Source organism: Sinocyclocheilus grahami, unplaced genomic scaffold, assembly GCF_001515645.1.
Source record: "Sinocyclocheilus grahami isolate Dianchi unplaced genomic scaffold, SAMN03320097.WGS_v1.1 scaffold116.1, whole genome shotgun sequence".
Taxonomy (NCBI): Eukaryota; Metazoa; Chordata; class Actinopteri; order Cypriniformes; family Cyprinidae; genus Sinocyclocheilus; species Sinocyclocheilus grahami.
Window position 1 is genome coordinate 926,943 of NW_015505295.1, and position 19,665 is coordinate 946,607.

The 19,665-nt window shown below is 38.8% G+C and overlaps 2 protein-coding genes across 3 annotated transcripts in view; both read right to left on the reverse strand.

Annotated features, from left to right (window-relative positions):
• LOC107589477 (secretory carrier-associated membrane protein 3-like) overlaps positions 1–8,701 on the reverse strand; it is a 9,931-nt gene extending 1,230 nt beyond the window's left edge. The window contains exons 1-6 of the mRNA XM_016277926.1: positions 8,291–8,701; positions 6,554–6,637; positions 6,187–6,294; positions 5,040–5,160; positions 3,944–4,072; positions 2,949–3,154 (exon numbers count right to left, since the gene is read on the reverse strand). Coding sequence (XP_016133412.1) covers positions 2,949–3,154; positions 3,944–4,072; positions 5,040–5,160; positions 6,187–6,294; positions 6,554–6,637; positions 8,291–8,344 — 702 coding nt within the window. The 5' untranslated portion in view covers positions 8,345–8,701. The remainder of the gene's footprint in view (positions 1–2,948; positions 3,155–3,943; positions 4,073–5,039; positions 5,161–6,186; positions 6,295–6,553; positions 6,638–8,290) is intronic.
• A 6,465-nt stretch (positions 8,702–15,166) lies between these two features.
• The window catches only part of LOC107589501 (cellular retinoic acid-binding protein 2-like), a 5,888-nt gene continuing 1,389 nt past the window's right edge, over positions 15,167–19,665 (reverse strand). The window contains exons 1-4 of one of the 2 annotated variants that reach the window (XM_016277954.1): positions 18,070–18,252; positions 16,990–17,168; positions 16,582–16,698; positions 15,167–15,715 (exon numbers count right to left, since the gene is read on the reverse strand). In XM_016277954.1, the coding sequence (XP_016133440.1) occupies positions 15,665–15,715; positions 16,582–16,698; positions 16,990–17,168; positions 18,070–18,163 (441 nt within the window). In that variant the 5' untranslated portion in view covers positions 18,164–18,252 and the 3' untranslated portion in view covers positions 15,167–15,664. Of the gene's footprint in view, positions 15,716–16,581; positions 16,699–16,989; positions 17,169–18,069; positions 18,253–19,665 lie in introns of those variants that run through there. The other variant, XM_016277956.1, reaches the window with a different exon arrangement.

Sequence of the window (19,665 nt, forward strand, 5' to 3'; positions counted from 1 at the left end):
GCTGCTGCAGAGTTAGTGCATCAGAGAAAACCAAGAAGAAGAGCTGCTGCAGAGTTAGTGCATCAGAGAAAACCAAGAAGAAGAGCTGCTGCAGAGTTAGTGCATCAGAGAAAACCAAGAAGAAGAGCTGCTGCAGAGTTAGTGCATCAGAGAAAACCAAGAAGAAGAGCTGCTGCAGAGTTAGTGCATCAGAGAAAACCAAGAAGAAGAGCTGCTGCAGAGTTAGTGCATCAGAGAAAACCAAGAAGAAGAGCTGCTGCAGAGTTAGTGCATCAGAGAAAACCAAGAAGAAGAGCTGCTGCAGAGTTAGTGCATCAGAGAAAACCAAGAAGAAGAGCTGCTGCAGAGTTAGTGCATCAGAGAAAACCAAGAAGAAGAGCTGCTGCAAAGTTAGTGCATCAAAGAAAACCAAGAAGAAGAGCTGCTGCAGAGTTAGTGCATCAGAGAAAACCAAGAAGAAGAGCTGCTGCAGAGTTAGTGCAGCAGCATAAGGACTCTCATTTCGTAGTTTAATATGTGACCCTGGACTACAAAACCAGACATAAGGGTAAAAAAAAAAAAAGAATATGAAAGCTGAATAAATGAGCTATTCATTGATGTATGGTTTTTTATGATAGGACAATATTTGGCTGAGATACAACTATATTAAAATCTGGAATCTGAGGGTGCAAAAAAATTCAAATATTGAGAAAATCGCCTTTAAAGTCACCATGAAATCAAAATTAAAAATTCTTATTTTTTTATGGAATACTGTAGTGTTTATTATAAATAATTTATCCGTGCACTTCATTATTTTTTTTAAATTCATATGCCCTCAGTAATCGTTAATCAAAAACGTTAACCTCCCCTCCCCCTCAAAACGACTCATCTTCTCTTCCGGTCACGAGGTATGGCGCAAGGGCGGAGCTAGTGACGTGAGGGGTAAACACTGGGATAAAAGACAGGGGGAATAGCTGAAGCTGATGCTTCACTTTATAGCACCCACACCAGTCATGAGGGAGTATGTTACCCCTAAACACTGAAAAGATATTAGGATATTACCACAACATTATCTTAGGACATTGCAAAACTACTTTTTTTTCATATGACCTGATGGAGGACGCGCTCAGTCATTCAGGCAGTGTCTCTCTGTCTCTCTCTCTCTCTCTCTCTCTCTCTCTCTCTCTCTCTCTCTCTCTCTCTCTCTCTCTCTCGTGCGCGCGTGCTGTTTAGGCATGTTTTGTGCCGTTGAACGTCATCGTCATCCTTAATAAATAAAACACTTCTTCATGCTAGGGTGTCGGCGGTGAATACAGTGGAGAGAAATCCCCCACTACTAATTCGTTCACTAGTTCAAGTCATGTCGGATAGTATTTACGAGTTGAACGCACATGAACGCCACCACAAAGTCGTTATTACCAGTGGGAAACTCGAAATTTTCTTTAAGCCCAGAGTTTCCGAGTTGGGGGCGTGTCAATGAGAAACATGGCGGAATCCATGGATGCAACCTCTGTAGTTGACAGTCAATTTTTGTTTAAATTGATAGTTTAGTTGTCCTATAAACTTAAATTGGTCATGTTCTTGTTACGCAGCTAGTTAATGAAATCCAAGTAAAAAAATGCAGACCCTGTTGTATTTTCTTGTAATTTATTAAAAGAAGGTACACCGCCATCTTGTGTAAGGTTTGACTGACTTGAACGACCAAGACGTCGAAATTACGACTTGTCAACTCGCAAGTACGAACGGAGGACTTGAACTCAGCATAACTGCAAACTGGCATTCAGATCTGCCTCCATTTTGTTAGCAACACTCCAACTTCCAACGATCCAATCAATTCCCGAAGGACGAAATCAAGTCCCGCCCTCTCATTTCAGATGCCGTTTCACTCAGGTATACGTCACAGTAGAGAAGAAAAGAGGACCACAACTTCTGTTTCATGCCGACTTTAAAGTTGTCCAAGTGAAGTTCTTAGCAATGCACATTACTAATCAAAAATTAAGTTTTGATATATTTACAGTAGGAAATAATTTGAGATATCACTTGTATCTGCAGAACAGGTTTTATGCCGAAGTTTAATACTATGATATGAGTTTATTCAGTAATAAGCAGAAATAATGACACTTAATGCCCTTAAAGGAATAGTTCAATCAATGCACTCACCCTCAGGCGATCTAAGGTGCAGATGAGTTTGTTTCTTTATGGGAACAGATTTGGAGAAATTCAGCATTAAATCGCTTGCTCACCAGTGGATCCTCTGCAGTGAATGTGTGCCGTCAGAATGAGAGTCCAAACAGTTGATAAAAACATCACTATAATCCACAAGTAATTCACACGACTCCAGTCCATCGATTAATGTCTTGTGAAGTGAAAAGCTGTGTTACTAAGATACAAATCCATCATTAAGACTTGTAACCTTAAACTTCAAAGTTTAAAGCTTTAAATCTTAAATTCCCTGTTGTCCTCTCACATCAAAATCTATCAACATTTTCATAAATGTTCATTTTGATGCTTGATTTGTTTCTCTCCTGATTCAGACTAGATGACTTTTTACTGAAGAAAGCAATAATATGCAAAGACGACTTTCCAGTATTTTAGCTGGAAGCAATGGTTAAGCAGTTAAAGACATCTTTATGATGGATTTGTTTATTACAACATGCAGCTTTTTGCTTCACAAGATGTTAATTGATGGACTGGAGTCATGTGGATTATTGTGATGTTTTCATCAGCTGTTTGGACTCTCATTCTGACGGCACCCATTCACTGCAGAGGAGCAATTGATGAGCAAGCGATGTACTGCTAAATTTCCCCAAATCTGTTCCGATGAAGAAACAAACTCATCTACATCTTGGATGGCCTGAGGGGGAGTAAACTTTTAGAAAATGTAAAATTTTGGGTGACTATTCCTTTAAATGCACTTAATATCCAAGTATTGCTGAAATGGGTTTGCTACAGCTGAAAAAAAAATGTACACAAGTTAGGTGTCCCACCCTCACGACAGACCATGGTGGTACGTACCTGAAGGCTTTGTACACAGGCCTGTACCAACAAACAAAGGAGCAGGGGGTGAAGAGGAGAAACCAGAGTATGGCAAGGCCGAAACCAACTCCATTATTGGGATCCGCACAGAACATAGCCAAACAGGAGATGAGATTAAAGAGCAAAGTGCATGCTGTAACTAAGAAAAAAAGATGAGAGTAATGGGTAAAAAGAGAGAAAAAGAGAAGTACAAAGGAAAACTACAGGCCACTTGCAATTGCAAGCCAAGTAACCTACTGAAGTAGTGACTGATCAATATGCCTATACTAGGGAGCAACTGCTGATATGTGACACATAACACAATTGAACTATACACAAAATTGCTCAAACTAAAGCAAAAAATCAACCAAAAATACAATTCTGTCATAATTTATTCACCATTATGAAATAATGCGCAAAAGGTCGTGGGTTCGATTCCCAGGGAACACACATACTGGTAAAAGATGTATAGCTTGAATGCACTGTATGTCACTTTGGATAAAAGCGTCTGCTAAATACATAAATTAAATAATTAATTAATAAAATTAAAGTACAATATCAGCATTATGATAAGTACTATATATATATATATATATGTATGTATGTACATATGTATGTGTAATTTTTAGTCATGAAGTTTTTTTACAAAATCACATGTTATGAGTGAGTTAATGAGTTAATATAACTACTTTTGGGTGAACTACCGCTTTTTATTTTGCTTTTCTTTTCTTTTTTTGTCCATTGTAAAGGCTTTTTGGAAGATTCACATCTCAAAATGACCAAATACTGGTGATTAATCACTACAGAGGAGACTAACTATTTCAGTATAACAGACGAAAGCACGCATGATAAATTCATAATTGAAGTATTTACTAAAAATGATGGAGGACAGATACAAAGCAGAATCTTCCACACACTGCAAAAGACATACTAAACTGAGCAAACTTACACATCCAGTAGTAGTATATGGTGGTGACAGTGCGCTGGAAGCTTTGGCCAATCTCCACATTAATGTCCTGATAGAAGCACGGTCCCACCGGGCAGAAGGAGGGTAATGGGGGCCAATTATTCAGACGAGCTGAGGGAGAAGGACACAGAAAGAGATTCATTTCCCCATTCATCAATCTCATCTGCTAGCATCACTCCATTAATGTCTTGTTCATTACCACCGAGGTCTAAATCCTACTCCTTTGAAAATACCGTCCATCCATCACTGTCATCTTTTTAACCGTTCCATTTCTTTGTCCCCTCCTCTCTCATTCAGGTCTCATCCATCTCTGCACTTTCATTGTAACCCTGACCAACAATTAGTCCATCTAAATAATCACATCAGTTCTTAAAATACACTTGTTTGTCTCATCATCTTTTACATATCTATTGCTGCAGCACTTCGCTTTCTTTCGTGAAAGAAAGATTCTTTATCAGGATTAAAAAAAAAAGTGTAAAAGGAGTGAAAAAAAACCTGTAGTGGAAAAAGAAGTAATGTGTTATTTAAATGTGTTATGCTTTGTATGTTCTGCTAATCTTGACTGAAATTAAGCCTCTCATTCTTAAAAAACACACTGATTGCTTGTCACACTTTCTGCATTGAAAATCTGCAGAATTGTGTAAAATTGTTTATCCAAAAGTGGATTTGAATATGATAAAATGTGTAAATGGAACTAAGAGTACTTCACTCGTTTTGATTGCTGAAATACTTTATCAAAACTCTTGCTTGCATCTAGATAAGTACATTATCAAAAAATGTGAGTGGTGGTTGCACATGTAACACCCGGCAAGACAATGTTATGAATGGGTGCCAGGTCATTCCTATGTGGTTTCTAAGGCGTTATGAGTTGCTTTAGCATTCAAACAGCAGTATTAAACAGCTTGCGAATGGCAATACTAATTGCAAACTGCCACCGAAACTTTTACAGCATGTAATGCCAGCAGTAAAACTGAAGATCACTGTGGGTTCAAGAAGTTTCATTTACATTTAATTCCCCTGGCAAACACAGAAATCAAGATATTTTTCTCTCAAGAAATCAAGATATTGCTACACTCACTGGCTCCAGACCCAAGCGCATGTGCATTCAGCTCTCTCTCTCTTCTCTCCAGCTCTTTTGCTTTTCTTTCTAGTTCCTCCTGCTTCCTCAAAAGATCTGCTGTGGTGGCATTCACTGCAGACTGCAACAGACATAGAGGGAGAGGCAGCTAACAATTATGAAATGCATAACTATTTTCTATTACTACCACATTAATAAGCATCCCAGCACAGTATTAAATTGATGAGATATATTTATGGTCAAATGTTTGCAACTCAACAGGGAGCAAAACTATAGCAGAAATTCAGCTGTGTTTACTCTTCCATAGCAGTATGAACATTTAGTTTATTAATTAGTAGAAAATATGCCATCGTTCAAAAAGTGTGGGGTCACCCAGTCTGCACTGATTTGATAAAAAATACAGTAAAAACAGTTCTATTCTCAAACATTATTGCAATTAAAGATAAGGTGTTTTCTATTTTTATATATAAATATATATATATATATATATATAAAATGCAATTTATTCCTGTAATGCAAAGCTGAAATTTCAGCATCATCACTCCAGTCTTCAGTGTCACATGACTCTTAAGAAATTGTAAAATGCTGACTTGCTGCTTAAGAAACATTTATTATTATTATCAATGTTGTTGCAACTGTTGTTACTACTGAATATTTTTGGTTGAAACTGTGATTTCTTTTTCCAGGATTCTTTGATGAATACATTATTATTTTTAAACATGTTTTTGAAATAGAAATCTTTTGTGACATTATAAATGATCAACTTGATGCATCCTACATCATTGATGCATCCTGATTATTCATACAAATCAGTTTAATCATACTATCCATTTGGTGAAAAAATCTGAAAGCTGTCCAAATATAAAACTAAATAATTATCAGATCAAATTATATAACCGTCCATCATGCAATATTTAACTGTTAAAACAGCCCAATAGAATTGGTGGTGACAGATCTAGATCTTAACAGAATGGTATTAAAATACTGCTTTATAATTGAAATCCTATTGCACACACTGGCTTGATGAGGGGGCAACTGTGTGCTGCAACTGTTGCAGTAAAAATTTTTATAAACTACCAGATGTAACAATCCAGTGCCATGGCCCTGTGTGAACAAATATGTCTCATTTAGTTACTCTAAACAGCACCTGTGTTCCATAGGATCCATAATTCCTGGGCTCGGTTGGTGTGGTCCTGCTGGGAGGCGTCTGGGCAGGAGGTGCAGCAGGAGATGTGGCTTCATAGGGAGGTGGAGGCTTCATTACCCAAAACAAATAAATCAGTTAAAATAAGCCATCATAATGATGCAGGACTGGTATGACGCAACAAATTAACTGACATCTTTAAAAACATAACATAATATTACAAAACACAATAATTGTGTTTGTGTTCTTGCGGCGCAGAGGCAACTGAAGTAGACATGAAATAGAGTTTATACTTCATTGTACTCCCATCATGAATTAATAATTAAAAGCTATGTAAACAGCCTGCTCAAGTCAGGAAGGACATATTTACCGCTGTTGTGTTGTTGTCAAATGGGTTGTAGAGGTCCAGCGTGGCGTAGCCAGTGTTGCTGCTGTGCTGAGTCACTGATGCATCCTGCAAACACAGAAAAAACAAACCTTTCAGTTCATTTATAGCTGGTGATAGATAACATTTATTTTAGCTATTTTATCACATGATGAGGCTCTTCTGGCTGGACTCCCATCAAGCACAATCAAACCTCTACAAATGATTCAGAATGCAGCGGCACGACTGGTCTTCAACGAGCCCAAAAGAGCCCATGTTACACCTCTCTTTATCTCCTTGCACTGGCTACCGGTTGCGGCTCGAATCAAGTTCAAGACATTGATGCTTGCATATAGAACAGCCACAGGCTCAGCACCCGCCTACTTCCACTCACTACTACGAATTTACATCCCCTTCAGAAGTCTGAGATCCGCTAGTGAGCGACGCCTCGTGGTACCATCACAGAGAGGCTCAAAATCACTTTCCAGAACATTCTCGTTCACCGTTCCTGGCTGGTGGAACGATCTTCCCACCCCTATCCGGAATGCTGAATCCCTGACAATTTTCAAGCGACAGCTGAAAACTCATCTCTTTCGAAGCTACTTGACTTCATCATAAAAAAAAAAATTATAATAATAAAATAAAATAAAAATGTATCTCTCTTTATTTATTCCTTCTCTTTCTAGCTTGTACTTATTTGAACAATGTCTAAGAACTTGGTATTACAACCACTTCTTGTGTCTGTTTGCCTCTTCAAGAAGAATCGCTTTATGTATCCCCCAATTGTAAGTCGCTTTGGATAAAAGTGTCTGCTAAATGACTAAATGTAAATGTAATAATAATTAAATATCTGGGCTGATGCCACATAAAACTTAACCTTTTTAAACCAAGCTCCAGGTCGCCTAAGAACTGGCACTTTAAACTTACAATCTTACACTAATATCATTGTTTCTGAGGCAGAAAATATATCTGCTACAGAGGGACTAACCTTCACAACACAATAAGATCATTCCTCTGATAAACTGCAAGTAACTAACCAAAAATAACATCAAATCATAGAGTACCACTCAAACGTTACGACACACGAGTGAATTTGTGTTTCTCATGATCTTAAAAACCTTCTGACCTAAATGCTTCAATTTAGATTTAAAAAAAAAAATAGAAACTGCACCTATGTACAGACTTCAATATAAATATGCTATAGAAAAAAAAACTAAGAGCAATATTTGGCCATTATATAATTCCTACATGTTTGTGACTTGTTTTTGTTTTTTTACTTTTTTGTACAAACTTCAAAATAGAAATGGAAATGTAATAGAATTATAACAATATTCTTAGCCTTACTACAAAATATGAATGCCTTTTTTATGACCTAATTAATATTTTAAAATGTGGAAAATAATAACAATAACCAAACTGACAGTCTATTTATACACGCCGTTTCATATAATCATTTTTCTCATTTCATTAGCTGATTCCTTTCATTTAGCCATACTTAAAGCAACAAGTGATCAACAACTAGCAGTTCAAATACAAAGCAGAATGTGAAGGACACAGACTGGAGTGATCATTCAGACAAAACCACAGTCATGTAACTTAACATGATTGGCCTGGCCTTTGAGGACTTGTCAAGTCCTGTGACAGCATCACATGAGCTACAGCACTACACACATAAGGCCACAAATAAAAACAGCTCAAACAGATATGTGATGTACAATTACAAAAACTAGAACAGTATATTACCTGAAATGGATTATGGTCATCAGCTGCATCAGCAAAAGTGGTGTATTTTGACATTTTGGTACTGGGTTGGCAGATTAGATCTCGCCAAGATGTAAAAAACCAGAACAGTGTAGTGTAGCGGGCAGTTACAGGCAGAAGTCAATCCAGTTTAGTAAATACCGGATTGTAGGAAGTCCATTTAGACCAAACAAATCACACCGCGACCGGTTAACACTAACTAGCTAACCAACCAACATTACAACGACATGTCAGGTATCCGTGTCAAGTCAATAGCAAGTGCTGTCCTTATATTACAGTGGTTTGGGGTCGTCTTCTTTGTTTTTTAAAATTATTTATTTATTTTCCTTTGTTAGACCGACGAGCGACACGACTTTGTTTCAGTTGACAGCGCTGTTGTGTAGTGCTAGTGTACAGGAAATGTGTTCATATCACATGACAAGGGTGTTGCCAGGTTGCGCAATAAAAACAAGTACTTTCATTTAAAAACAAATTCGAACAGGCCATTCTGTTTTTCTTTCCGCATGCGTAAACGGCAAAATAACGCCTTTTTGAAAATCAATCCCGTTTACAAAAATATAATTAAAATGGTTCACATTACAACTAGAAATAAACTAGTCGTTAACTTGTAAGCGAATAACAGAGACCTGTAATTACTTACATTTAGTGGACATGGCAACACAGCACAACTGAAGCTTTGAGGACAAAGTTGCGCCACCTGACGAGGAAGAGCCAATGAGAAAGCGCTATTTTATCACATGATGAGGGAGAATTCTTGTGAAAAAGCGCATATCTGAGGAGAACAGCAAGGGGGCGTGTTTCTCCTAAAAAACTAAAATAGTTGTATTTCAGTGTATTATATTATTTCAACAACAGCATGGCCTATCATTTCTAAAATCTATCTGTCTGTACATCCATCCATCCATCTCGGTTAAGCGGTACGATTTAAAATGTAATTTAAAATTTCATGCTGTTATTATCATGCGTAATTTCCCTCTGTAAAATATAGGTAGGGCCACCGGGGCAAGTTGTCACACGGGGAAGATGGCTGAAGGCTAGTCACGTGAGTTCACATGGGCGACAGGAGGGCAGAAAGTCAGTCATATGATACCTCACAACACACAAATATACCACTACGCCACCAACCAACGCACACACAATCACCCTTCTTCGTGCTCTTTCATAAAACTCATTTACTTTGATTTACAAATTCACTTTATGTCACTTAAAAAGTTTGACCTCACTGACTGCAGGTGTTCAAGTTGCTTTCTCTGATCATTTCTGCAGCTGCTGTTAGGATACAAAGTGTTCCACAAGCAATTCATTCGGCACTTTGACTTCAGTCTTGACCAGATGTGGATGAAATTCACACATATTGAATGGAAACCAAGAAACTAGACACTCCACCAATTGACTTTGAATCAGCGTGGCTCCTGGATCGCATTATTTGTATGCTCTGATCTTGGTGGGCAAGCTTCCAGTGAAGTTCAAATGCAAAACATTAATCAGTGAGCATGACAGAGCGATGGTAAACAGGAATGGGACCTTAAATGAATCATTCATAGAGAAACAATATGTTCTTTATCTGTGAGTTCAGAGGAAGGTTATGCTGAAGTGACAAAGATTTGTCACTCTTAATTCCCTAAACCATCTTTCCTTTAAATCCTCTTTTTCTCGTCTCTAAGTGGGTGTGTCCGTGCTTCCTTTTGCTTTCCTTGGAAACCGCAACATTCCTCAGCCAATCAAGCCATGCATGGCATGACATCACCGCCTGTGGAATGAGCTGACATGAAGCCTACACTGGTGAGTTGCCAAGGCAACCAGCAGGGATGGAGGGAGCTTCAGTAGACCGTGTGGGCTTGTGGGTTTTGCCCCTGTTTCTCAGCAGTATGGTCTCAATTAAAGAAGAGGAGAAACCAGGATCTGGGTCTCATTTAGTGCATACCACCACAATAGGCTTAAACCGCACAAGGCCAGAGTTAAATACATCAACAACAGCATGGCCTATCATTTCTAAAATCTATCTGTCTGTACATCCATCATGCTGTAACATGCTGTTATTATCATGCGTAATTTCCCTCTGTAAAATATAGGTAGGGCCACCGGGGCAAGTTGTCACACGGGGAAGATGGCTGAAGGCTAGTCACGTGAGTTCACATGGGCGACAGGAGGGCAGAAAGTCAGTCATATGATATCTCACAACACACAAATATACCACTACGCCACCAACCAACGCACACACAATCACCCTTCTTCGTGCTCTTTCATAAAACTCATTTACTTTGATTTACAAATTCACTTTATGTCACTTAAAAAGTTTGACCTCACTGACTGCAGGTGTTCAAGTTGCTTTCTCTGATCATTTCTGCAGCTGCTGTTAGGATACAAAGTGTTCCACAAGCAATTCATTCGGCACTTTGACTTCAGTCTTGACCAGATGTGGATGAAATTCACACATATTGAATGGAAACCAAGAAACTAGACACTCCACCAATTGACTTTGAATCAGCGTGGCTCCTGGATCGCATTATTTGTATGCTCTGATCTTGGTGGGCAAGCTTCCAGTGAAGTTCAAATGCAAAACATTAATCAGTGAGCATGACAGAGCGATGGTAAACAGGAATGGGACCTTAAATGAATCATTCATAGAGAAACAATATGTTCTTTATCTGTGAGTTCAGAGGAAGGTTATGCTGAAGTGACAAAGATTTGTCACTCTTAATTCCCTAAACCATCTTTCCTTTAAATCCTCTTTTTCTCGTCTCTAAGTGGGTGTGTCCGTGCTTCCTTTTGCTTTCCTTGGAAACCGCAACATTCCTCAGCCAATCAAGCCATGCATGGCATGACATCACCGCCTGTGGAATGAGCTGACATGAAGCCTACACTGGTGAGTTGCCAAGGCAACCAGCAGGGATGGAGGGAGCTTCAGTAGACCGTGTGGGCTTGTGGGTTTTGCCCCTGTTTCTCAGCAGTATGGTCTCAATTAAAGAAGAGGAGAAACCAGGATCTGGGTCTCATTTAGTGCATACCACCACAATAGGCTTAAACCGCACAAGGCCAGAGTTAAATAGATGGGGAAGACTTGATGACCTTGTTCTAGAGTGCTTGTAATATTAATCTTGTTAACGAGGTGTGCAGTAAACACACCAGGCATCGCAGCAGATGTGAAACCGTGTCTCAAAGCATTTTGGAATTGAAAAGTGAGTCAAGAAGCCCAGACAGACAGATGGAACAAATAGAATAAATTCTGTGCAAATGTGCATTTTCTGAAAAAAACGTTAGCAACAACTTTCCGCCACAGTGAAAGGTGCTGAGGGTGGTTGCTAAGGTGTTGTTAGGTGGTTGTGAGGGTGTTCTGGGTGGTTGCTATTAGGGCATTGCTAGGTGGTTACTGGGATTTCTGCATGGAAAGTAAGAAAATTGTTATTGGGTTTCTGAGGGGCTTTTAGGACTTTCTGGGTTGTTGCTAGGCCTAAGCTAGATGATTGTTAGATGGTTCTAGGTGGTTGCGAGGTCGCTGATATAGGGTTATAGATGCTCACTATGCCATTTGCAAGGTGGTTGTTAGGTTTTTTAAATGAGATTGCAAGCTGGTTGTTATTCTGGATGGTTGCTAGGACATTGCAAGGCGGTTACAGTGGATTTCTGTGTGGTTGCTAAGGGGATTGATATGGGTTTTCTGAAGGGTCGCTAGGGAATTGCTAGGTGGTTTCTAGGAATTGCTAGGATGTTCTGTTTCAAGGTCTAGGCTAAGTGGTTGTTAGGATGCTTTGGGTGGTTACTAGGCCATTGCTAGATAATTGTTAGAAGGAGCATTCCAATTGACATCCCTAAGCACGGGATATCCATTGAAGTGGACTTAGCTGACAATAATTACTCATTTGGAAAGCCCTGGAATGTTTTCAAAGAAAGGTTATGATGGGGTCACGCAGATGATGATATAACAAAAATAAATATTGTAATTTATTTTACTTTATAATTTAAATACATATAAAATACATAAACAATTATGTATCTAATAAATATAGTCAAAATGCATGTTAGACGGTTAACAGATTGTAGTGGTCATCTCGAGTGCTTTCTTTCCCACACGCAGCCTCATAGTTAAGTCACCTGAGGTAAACAAAGTAAAATAAAAAATGACAGAGCCTCAGTTGTTTCTCGACGGTTTTACTTAGTTTCACCTGTTCATACAATACATTATGAAAATTTAACATTCATCGTCATTACCATTCATAAATACTCTAGTTTGTATAATAATAACAACATTTAATAATAACCCCTCATTACAGAGCCAATAACAGTTGGGTGATTTTCCCTGTCCGCTTCCTGTGAAGCGATGTATCTCTTATTCCCTATACCGCAGTACCCTTCGAACTGAACAGGTTCGTTCCCTTCAGATTGGAATCTCACTTAAAGGGTTAGTTCAACCAAAAATGAAAATTCTGGGATTAATTACTCACTCTCATGTCATTCAAAACTTGTAAAACCTTCGTTCATCTTCGGAACACAAATTAAGATATTTTTGATGAAATCCGAGAGCTTTCTGACCCTCCATAGACAGCAAAGCAACTGACACGTTTAAGGCCCAGAAACATAGTAAGGACATCATTAAAATAGTCCATGTGACATCTGTGGTTCAACCATTATTTTATGAAGCTACGAGATTACACCATGCATGCATGAGCATTCCTCTGCTTGTAAACAAGGCGCAGTGCATGCGTCGTGGTACTCTTTATAATGACGGAGGACTCTCCCAGGAGAGGAGAAATCATTGAATAAAGTCGTTATTTTTGTTTTCTTTTTCGCACAAATAGTATTCTCGTAATTTCATAACATTACGGTTGAACCACTGTCACACAGACTATTTTAACAATGTGCTTACTACCCTTCTGGGCCTTGAATGTGTCAGTTGCTTTGCTGTCTATGCAGGGTCAGAAAACTCTTAGATTTGATCAAAAATAGCTTACTTTGCATTCCAAAGATGATTGAAGGTCTTACAGGTTTGGAATGACATGAGGGTGAGTAATTAATAACAGAATTTTCATTTTTGGGGTGAACTAACCCTTTAAGATGGCGGAATAACATGTGAAATCCACTTCGCAGTCCACTTACGGTTGAATGGAACGCATCTAGGGTCTTCTGGGTGGTTGCTGGGGCATTGTTATAGATCAAGGGTGGCGAACTCCGGTCCTGGAGCGCTGCAGCCTTGCAGAGTTCAGCTCCAACCCTAATTAAAACTCACCTGCCTGTAGCTTCCTAGTAACTGTTCAGACATTGATTAGCTTGTTCAGGTGTGTTTGATTAGGGTTGAAGCAAAACTCTGCAGGGCTGCGGCTCTCCAGGACCGACGTTCGTCCACCCCTGTTATAGATCATTATTAGGGTGATGAGTGATTGCAAGGGGGTTCTCAGTAGTTGCTCTTAGAATTGTAGATGGTTGTTGGGGGTTATAGATAGGTGCCAGTGTATTGAAAGGTGTATGTTAGGTGATTTATAGATGGTTACTAGGGCATTGCAAAGTGGTTGTTATGGTGTTCTGGGTGGTTTCTATGCATTGCTAGGAGTTTACTGGAGGATTCATTATGAAGATTCTGAAGGGGTGCCTGGGCATTTTTAGATGGTTTTTGGGGGTTATGGATTGTTGCTAGGGCATTGCAAGTTAGTTGTTATGACAATAGCAATGGCAAGACTGGGTGGTTTAGGGGAAGTCGTGGCCTAATGGTAAGAGAGTTGGACTTGTAACCCAAAGGTTGTGGGTGCGAGTCTCTGTACCAACTGGAATTGTAGGTGGGCGGAGTGAATGAACAGTGCTCTGTTCCACCCTCAGTACCCACAACTGAGCAAGGCACCGAACCCCCAGTTGCCACAGCAAAAAATGGTTGCCCACTGCTCTGGGTGTGTGTTCACTACTTGCTGCTGTGTGTGTGCAAATAGTTGCCAGGTCATTGCTAGGTGTTTGCTGGGGTTTTCTTGGTTGTTGCTAACCCTATGCTAGGTTGTTACAGAGTTCTGGGTGGCTGCTAGGTGGTTGTTAGGGTGTTCTTGGTGGTTGCTAAGGCATTGCCTGGTGGTTTTTAGAGTGCTCTGAGTGGTTGTTGTGGGTGGTTGCAATGATTCTTGCAGTGATTCTTGCTTCAGCAAGCACCACAACAATACAGTCACTGCCTCTGATGTTAAACATTAGGAACATGGATTTTTTTCAACCTCTTCCAGAAAATGTGTGAACTTAATGGCAACCTCTGTACATTGCAGCACACATACACTTTTAAGACATCATGGGTTATGTAAGCTTAAAACTCTTTACAGGACCGTTGAGAATTGTAGAACACACATACGCAACACAGGAGACTGGAATTATGTGCAAACTTGAATAAGTCCACTGTGAGCTCTGTTGCCTGGAAAATTCATCATCGGCAGCAGACTGAAAAACACAGCAGTCTCTGAACGCTGCTACATAGTAAAAAAGAAAGATACGGAGGGTAGAAGAAAGAGTTTTAACTTAATTTTGCTTTTCATTAGCAGCGTTTTGCATCATTTACTCACACATATTATTTAATTAAACTTTCAGAAGCATTTGCCCTAGATTTAGAATGAAGCAACCGTTTGGATCATGAATCTGGCTGCAGAAAGACAAAAAGAAAGAGAAATGACAGCTGTCCTCTCTGACCTCATGGAGTAATTAGCTACAGATGGGAGAAAGAGCAGAGGGAATATAACCTTAAAAATATGAAATGACTTTTCTTTTCTAACGTTTGCTCACTCTTTCCGTACCTCTCCCGCATTCCCCCATTACTCCTTGCCAGGAAATAATTCAACAATTGATGTACACTCATGAAATACAAATTTATAGTGTTGTTCAAAACTGTAAGTGGTTGGATCAGGAGACAGAAAGCAAGAACAGGCACAAAGAGCACTTTGAAGAAAAGGAATGAGGCAGAAAATAAGTGTAAAAGTGCAACCAAGGCTAGTGTCAAAGAGATTTCTATATCCAGGCAAGAAAATAACAGTGAATTAGTCATGAGATTTTTTGGGGGTTTATAAGTAGAAAGGTTTATTGCCAAAACATTTTTGATTAATAAGCCACATTGTGGCATAAACATAAAACATAAAATGCACAAACGACAATAATAAATACACTTTTCAGCCAATGCACCAAAAAGAACAATGCAAACTCACTATAATCCTTATACAAGTACCATCTCTGACCCTTCAAACATCTCTCCTTCTCTGCCACACAAACTTAGCCACTCTGCACGTCAAACATACAAAAAGCGGAAGGAACAGGCTATTTGTTCAATGATAAACTAGAATTTTAGCACACTGTGGACACGGTTGAGATGGAATGGAATAGAATGAACTGAAATCTTAGGATCCTTCAGTCTCGTTCATACACACGGTTGCAGACGACATCTCCGGCTCTCATGGTCTGGAAGATAAACATCAGAGATGTTAAGAAACCACCAACTAACTGCTTAAACCATTTAAGATGGGCTTAAACATAACAACAGATGTTATATATTCACATATCTGACCAGATCTTGTTCTCTGAATTCAAAGAATGCTCTTTTCAATTTCCAACCATGCAACACTGACTTACCTAAATGAAAGTTACAAAATATCTATTAGGAACAAAAAGCACAGACATTGAGCACCTGTTTACTTTAAGTGGCCTAAATGGGAGCAGTGTGACTTCTATAATAATGTGAACTATATGGTGAGGAATGAACAACAATCTATTATTGTAAGGTGTTGAGCTTTTAAGATGCTCATTAGAGTAGGCTAGAAGTACTCTATTTTATATGTGACCCTGGACCACAAAACCAGTCTTAAGTCGCTTGGCATATTTGTAGCAATAGCCAAAGATACATTGTATGGGTCAAAATTATTGATTTTTCTTTTATGCCAAAAATCATTAGGATATTAAGTAAAGATCATGTTCCATAAAGATATTTAGTAAATTTCCTACTGTAAATATATCAAAACCTAATTTTTGATTAGTAATATGCATGGCTAATAACTTCATTTGGACAAATTTAAAGGCGATTTTCTCAATATTTTGATTTTTTTGTACCCTCAGATTTCAGATTTTCAAATAGTTGTATCCCGATCAAATATTGTCCTATCCTAACAAACCATACATCAAATTATTTATTCAGCTTTCAGATGATGTATAAATCGAAATTTCGCAAAATTGACCCTTATGACTGGTTTTGTGGTCCAGGGTCACATATGCTAGTGGCATAATTCAGTTAAAAATATGAACATTATTTTTCAAATAAGTGGTGCACTTACGAGAATCATCTGGCCATCATTGGTCAGTTCACGTGTCCATGATGTCTCAGGCCCCTCCCCCTTCTGCAGCGTCTGCTCACAAGTGATTTTACGGTCGGTCTCCCATTTTGGAAAACTCTGGCGAGAAATTGTTAGAAACAGTTAGAAAAGAGCTAAAAGCAGAGATATTCATTTTAAATGTCTTTATAGAGTCTCAACGTTTGTTGAAAACATACATCATGTCTGTGTGTATAGATAAAAGTGAACTTTCACCATCAAATAGTGGTGTTTAGTTTTAGAAAATATAAATAATAATACATTGAAGACATTGATATTTTCTAATGGTAAATCTTATGCAATATGCTAAAGTGTAGCAGTTAACAGAGAGAAAAATATGATGTGCTGAGATGCATGGATGGGTGGCATTACTGTGCAAAGGCGTCCATCCACCGTAGCCTCGTTGAAGGACTCGCCCACCGTGAAGGACACATGAGTGGTCCGCACACTAGTGGAGGTCTGAATGGAGAGACTTTCCCCCTGCTGTGTAATCTCAACAGCTGGTTTGGAAGCTGCTGCAACTGCAATCTTCCTCAGAAAGACATTTACGCCTGTAGAACACACACACACACACACACAAATGTGTTAAGAAATTAAAAGGCCATTTATCATTATCAGAAATCAAAGCCATTTTTCCTACGGCCAATTTCCTGTCCTTAACAAGTGTGTCCAATCTGCACTGGAATGTTTTACTGTCTAAATAGCGGTCACATATTTAAGCAATCAAATCAGGTACCACGGTCTTAATGTTTACACCAAGGAAATCTATACCTTTTAAATACTGAGTCAAGACAGTGGATTCATTCTCGTCTTTATTTCATTTAGGGGCAACTGTGTACTTGGTCTAAGTGAACTCCCCCTTGAGTGAATAATTGGGGTCGAGGGACGGTGTGTCTACAGAGCCAAATGGCTGGCCGAGGGGCCCTGTATCAGGGTGTGTGCGCCTAATCACAATCCCATGAGGAAGTGAAGCAGAACAGTTTTTTCATGCAGCTTGTGCTCATGGTCAAAGCGAGTCTCAGTTTGACCTGAACAAAATATCTTTTTTATAAATAAATAAATGACATTGACATGCACTCATGCAAGGGTTTCTTTTGGTTTATAGTTTTCTTGTCAGATGATGTCAAAATGGCTAATTTTAAAACAAAATAGCATTGTTGCTTATTTTTAAAGGCGTAATAAAATATGTATATTAAATTAATTATGCACTTAATTAACTTCCTTTTTCGGGCTTTTGATTAGACTTTTTTTTTTTTTTTTTTACAATCTAAAGAAAGTTACACTACCTTTACATTTTTTAAACATCACAAAATATATATATATAAAAAACTGATTATAATTAAAAAATACATAAACTAATACGAATACAAAGTTCACATTTAAAAACTAGAGATTTTGTTTTAATTATCTTAGATATAACTTTTATAATAACAACGAATCTTGAAAACTCACCGAGGGCTTTTAGAAGTTCCTCGAAATTTTCGGAACTTTTCATTTTCCAGGATCCAGAAAAGTCAGCAAACGTTCGCTCCGTGTTCGCCTCCATGTTTCTGCGTATCTTTGCTTTCAGACAGTTGTTCTGGACCGCTCTTCTCCTCTCATCCGCCGGCGTTCCGCAGTCTCTCTCTCTCAGGTCAGTCTGTGAATGAGCGAGTTCTCGACCAATCCGCAGCGTTTTGAATGTGCGCCGCTGAGTTTTCGACCAATCCGCAGCGTTTTGAATGTGCGCCGCTGAGTTCTCGACCAATCCGCAGCGTTTGCGCCTGTGCGCGTCTCATTGGGCGGCCGCTTCTCGCGCACCATGTGCTTCCAGTAAAGATTCAGAAAGACCCCTATTTGCCCCACCATTTGGCTTGAGCGATCGGGTCATATATTGCTAATTCCTTTAGTTTCATCCTAATATGTGTTATTTGTCATTTAGCAGGCGCTTTTATCCAAAGCAACTTGCAGCATGATTTTTACAAGTCCACTTACTCCAGACTCCTTGTTCGTGGATCAAGCATCAATCACCTCCAGGGATTACTTTTAGTTACATTTAGCTATCATCTGAATCTGAAAGTATTCCATTATGTTTTGGAGATTTTGTCAAACAAGGAGCTTTTGTTTAAAAACTGAAATTGTGTAAAATACATGGAAACCCCCATATTATTCAGCTCCCTTTCTCTCATACAAACATGCCAACAAAGACATCTCATGCTGAGCTTTGTTAGTATTCAGACCACAAGAGTCAGCCATTGTCAGTCAATCATATCACAGCTTCAAATCTGGGCTCTCTTCGGTCTCTTGCTGAGAGCTGCTAGACTGATCTGTGTCTGTGTCCTAACAAGACTCTGGTTTTGATTTTGCATTTAGACCTCCTCTGAAGTTTTGAGGGACTTTATGTTTCAAATAAATTTAAACCAACCACTATTTGTTGAGAACATAACGATATATATTTTTTTAAATTATGTAGTAAAATCATATTTATAATAGTAAAATATAGTAAAACAATATAGAAAGTAAAATAAATGAATCAAGTAAAATATAAAATATCTTAATGTAAAATAAACTTAAAATATTTATGATATAAGGATATCTAAAAATGTGCCCTTTTCTACAAAAGTTACAAAAGTTTGTACAGCTGAAATAGCATCTGATTCTATATCAGGTATTAGATTTCTTTAATCAGTTCCATTCATTCTCTCCAAACCCACCCATTCACTCTCTCTTTCTCTCACTTTGCTCTAATCTGCTTCACTTCATTTCGTTTTTGTTCCTTTTGTGCACGTCTCCACATTCCTCATACAAATGGCGTGAAAGAAGCAGTGAGGAGACAAGAAGCAAATGGACTGTTTGAGTGACCAAAAGGGAGCCAGGGAGGAGAGAAAGAATGAGGCAGTGTAAACTGAAACCACATCCTCTTCTCCAAATGCTCGGAGGTAATTACCAGCCGATTCCTGAGTTGCTCCCCACCCGTCCCTTTTCTCTCCCTTTACCCCCTGATCCCACCCCTCCTACCAAGAACATTTCAACAAGTCTGCATAAGAAATGATATCCCTGGAAATGGAA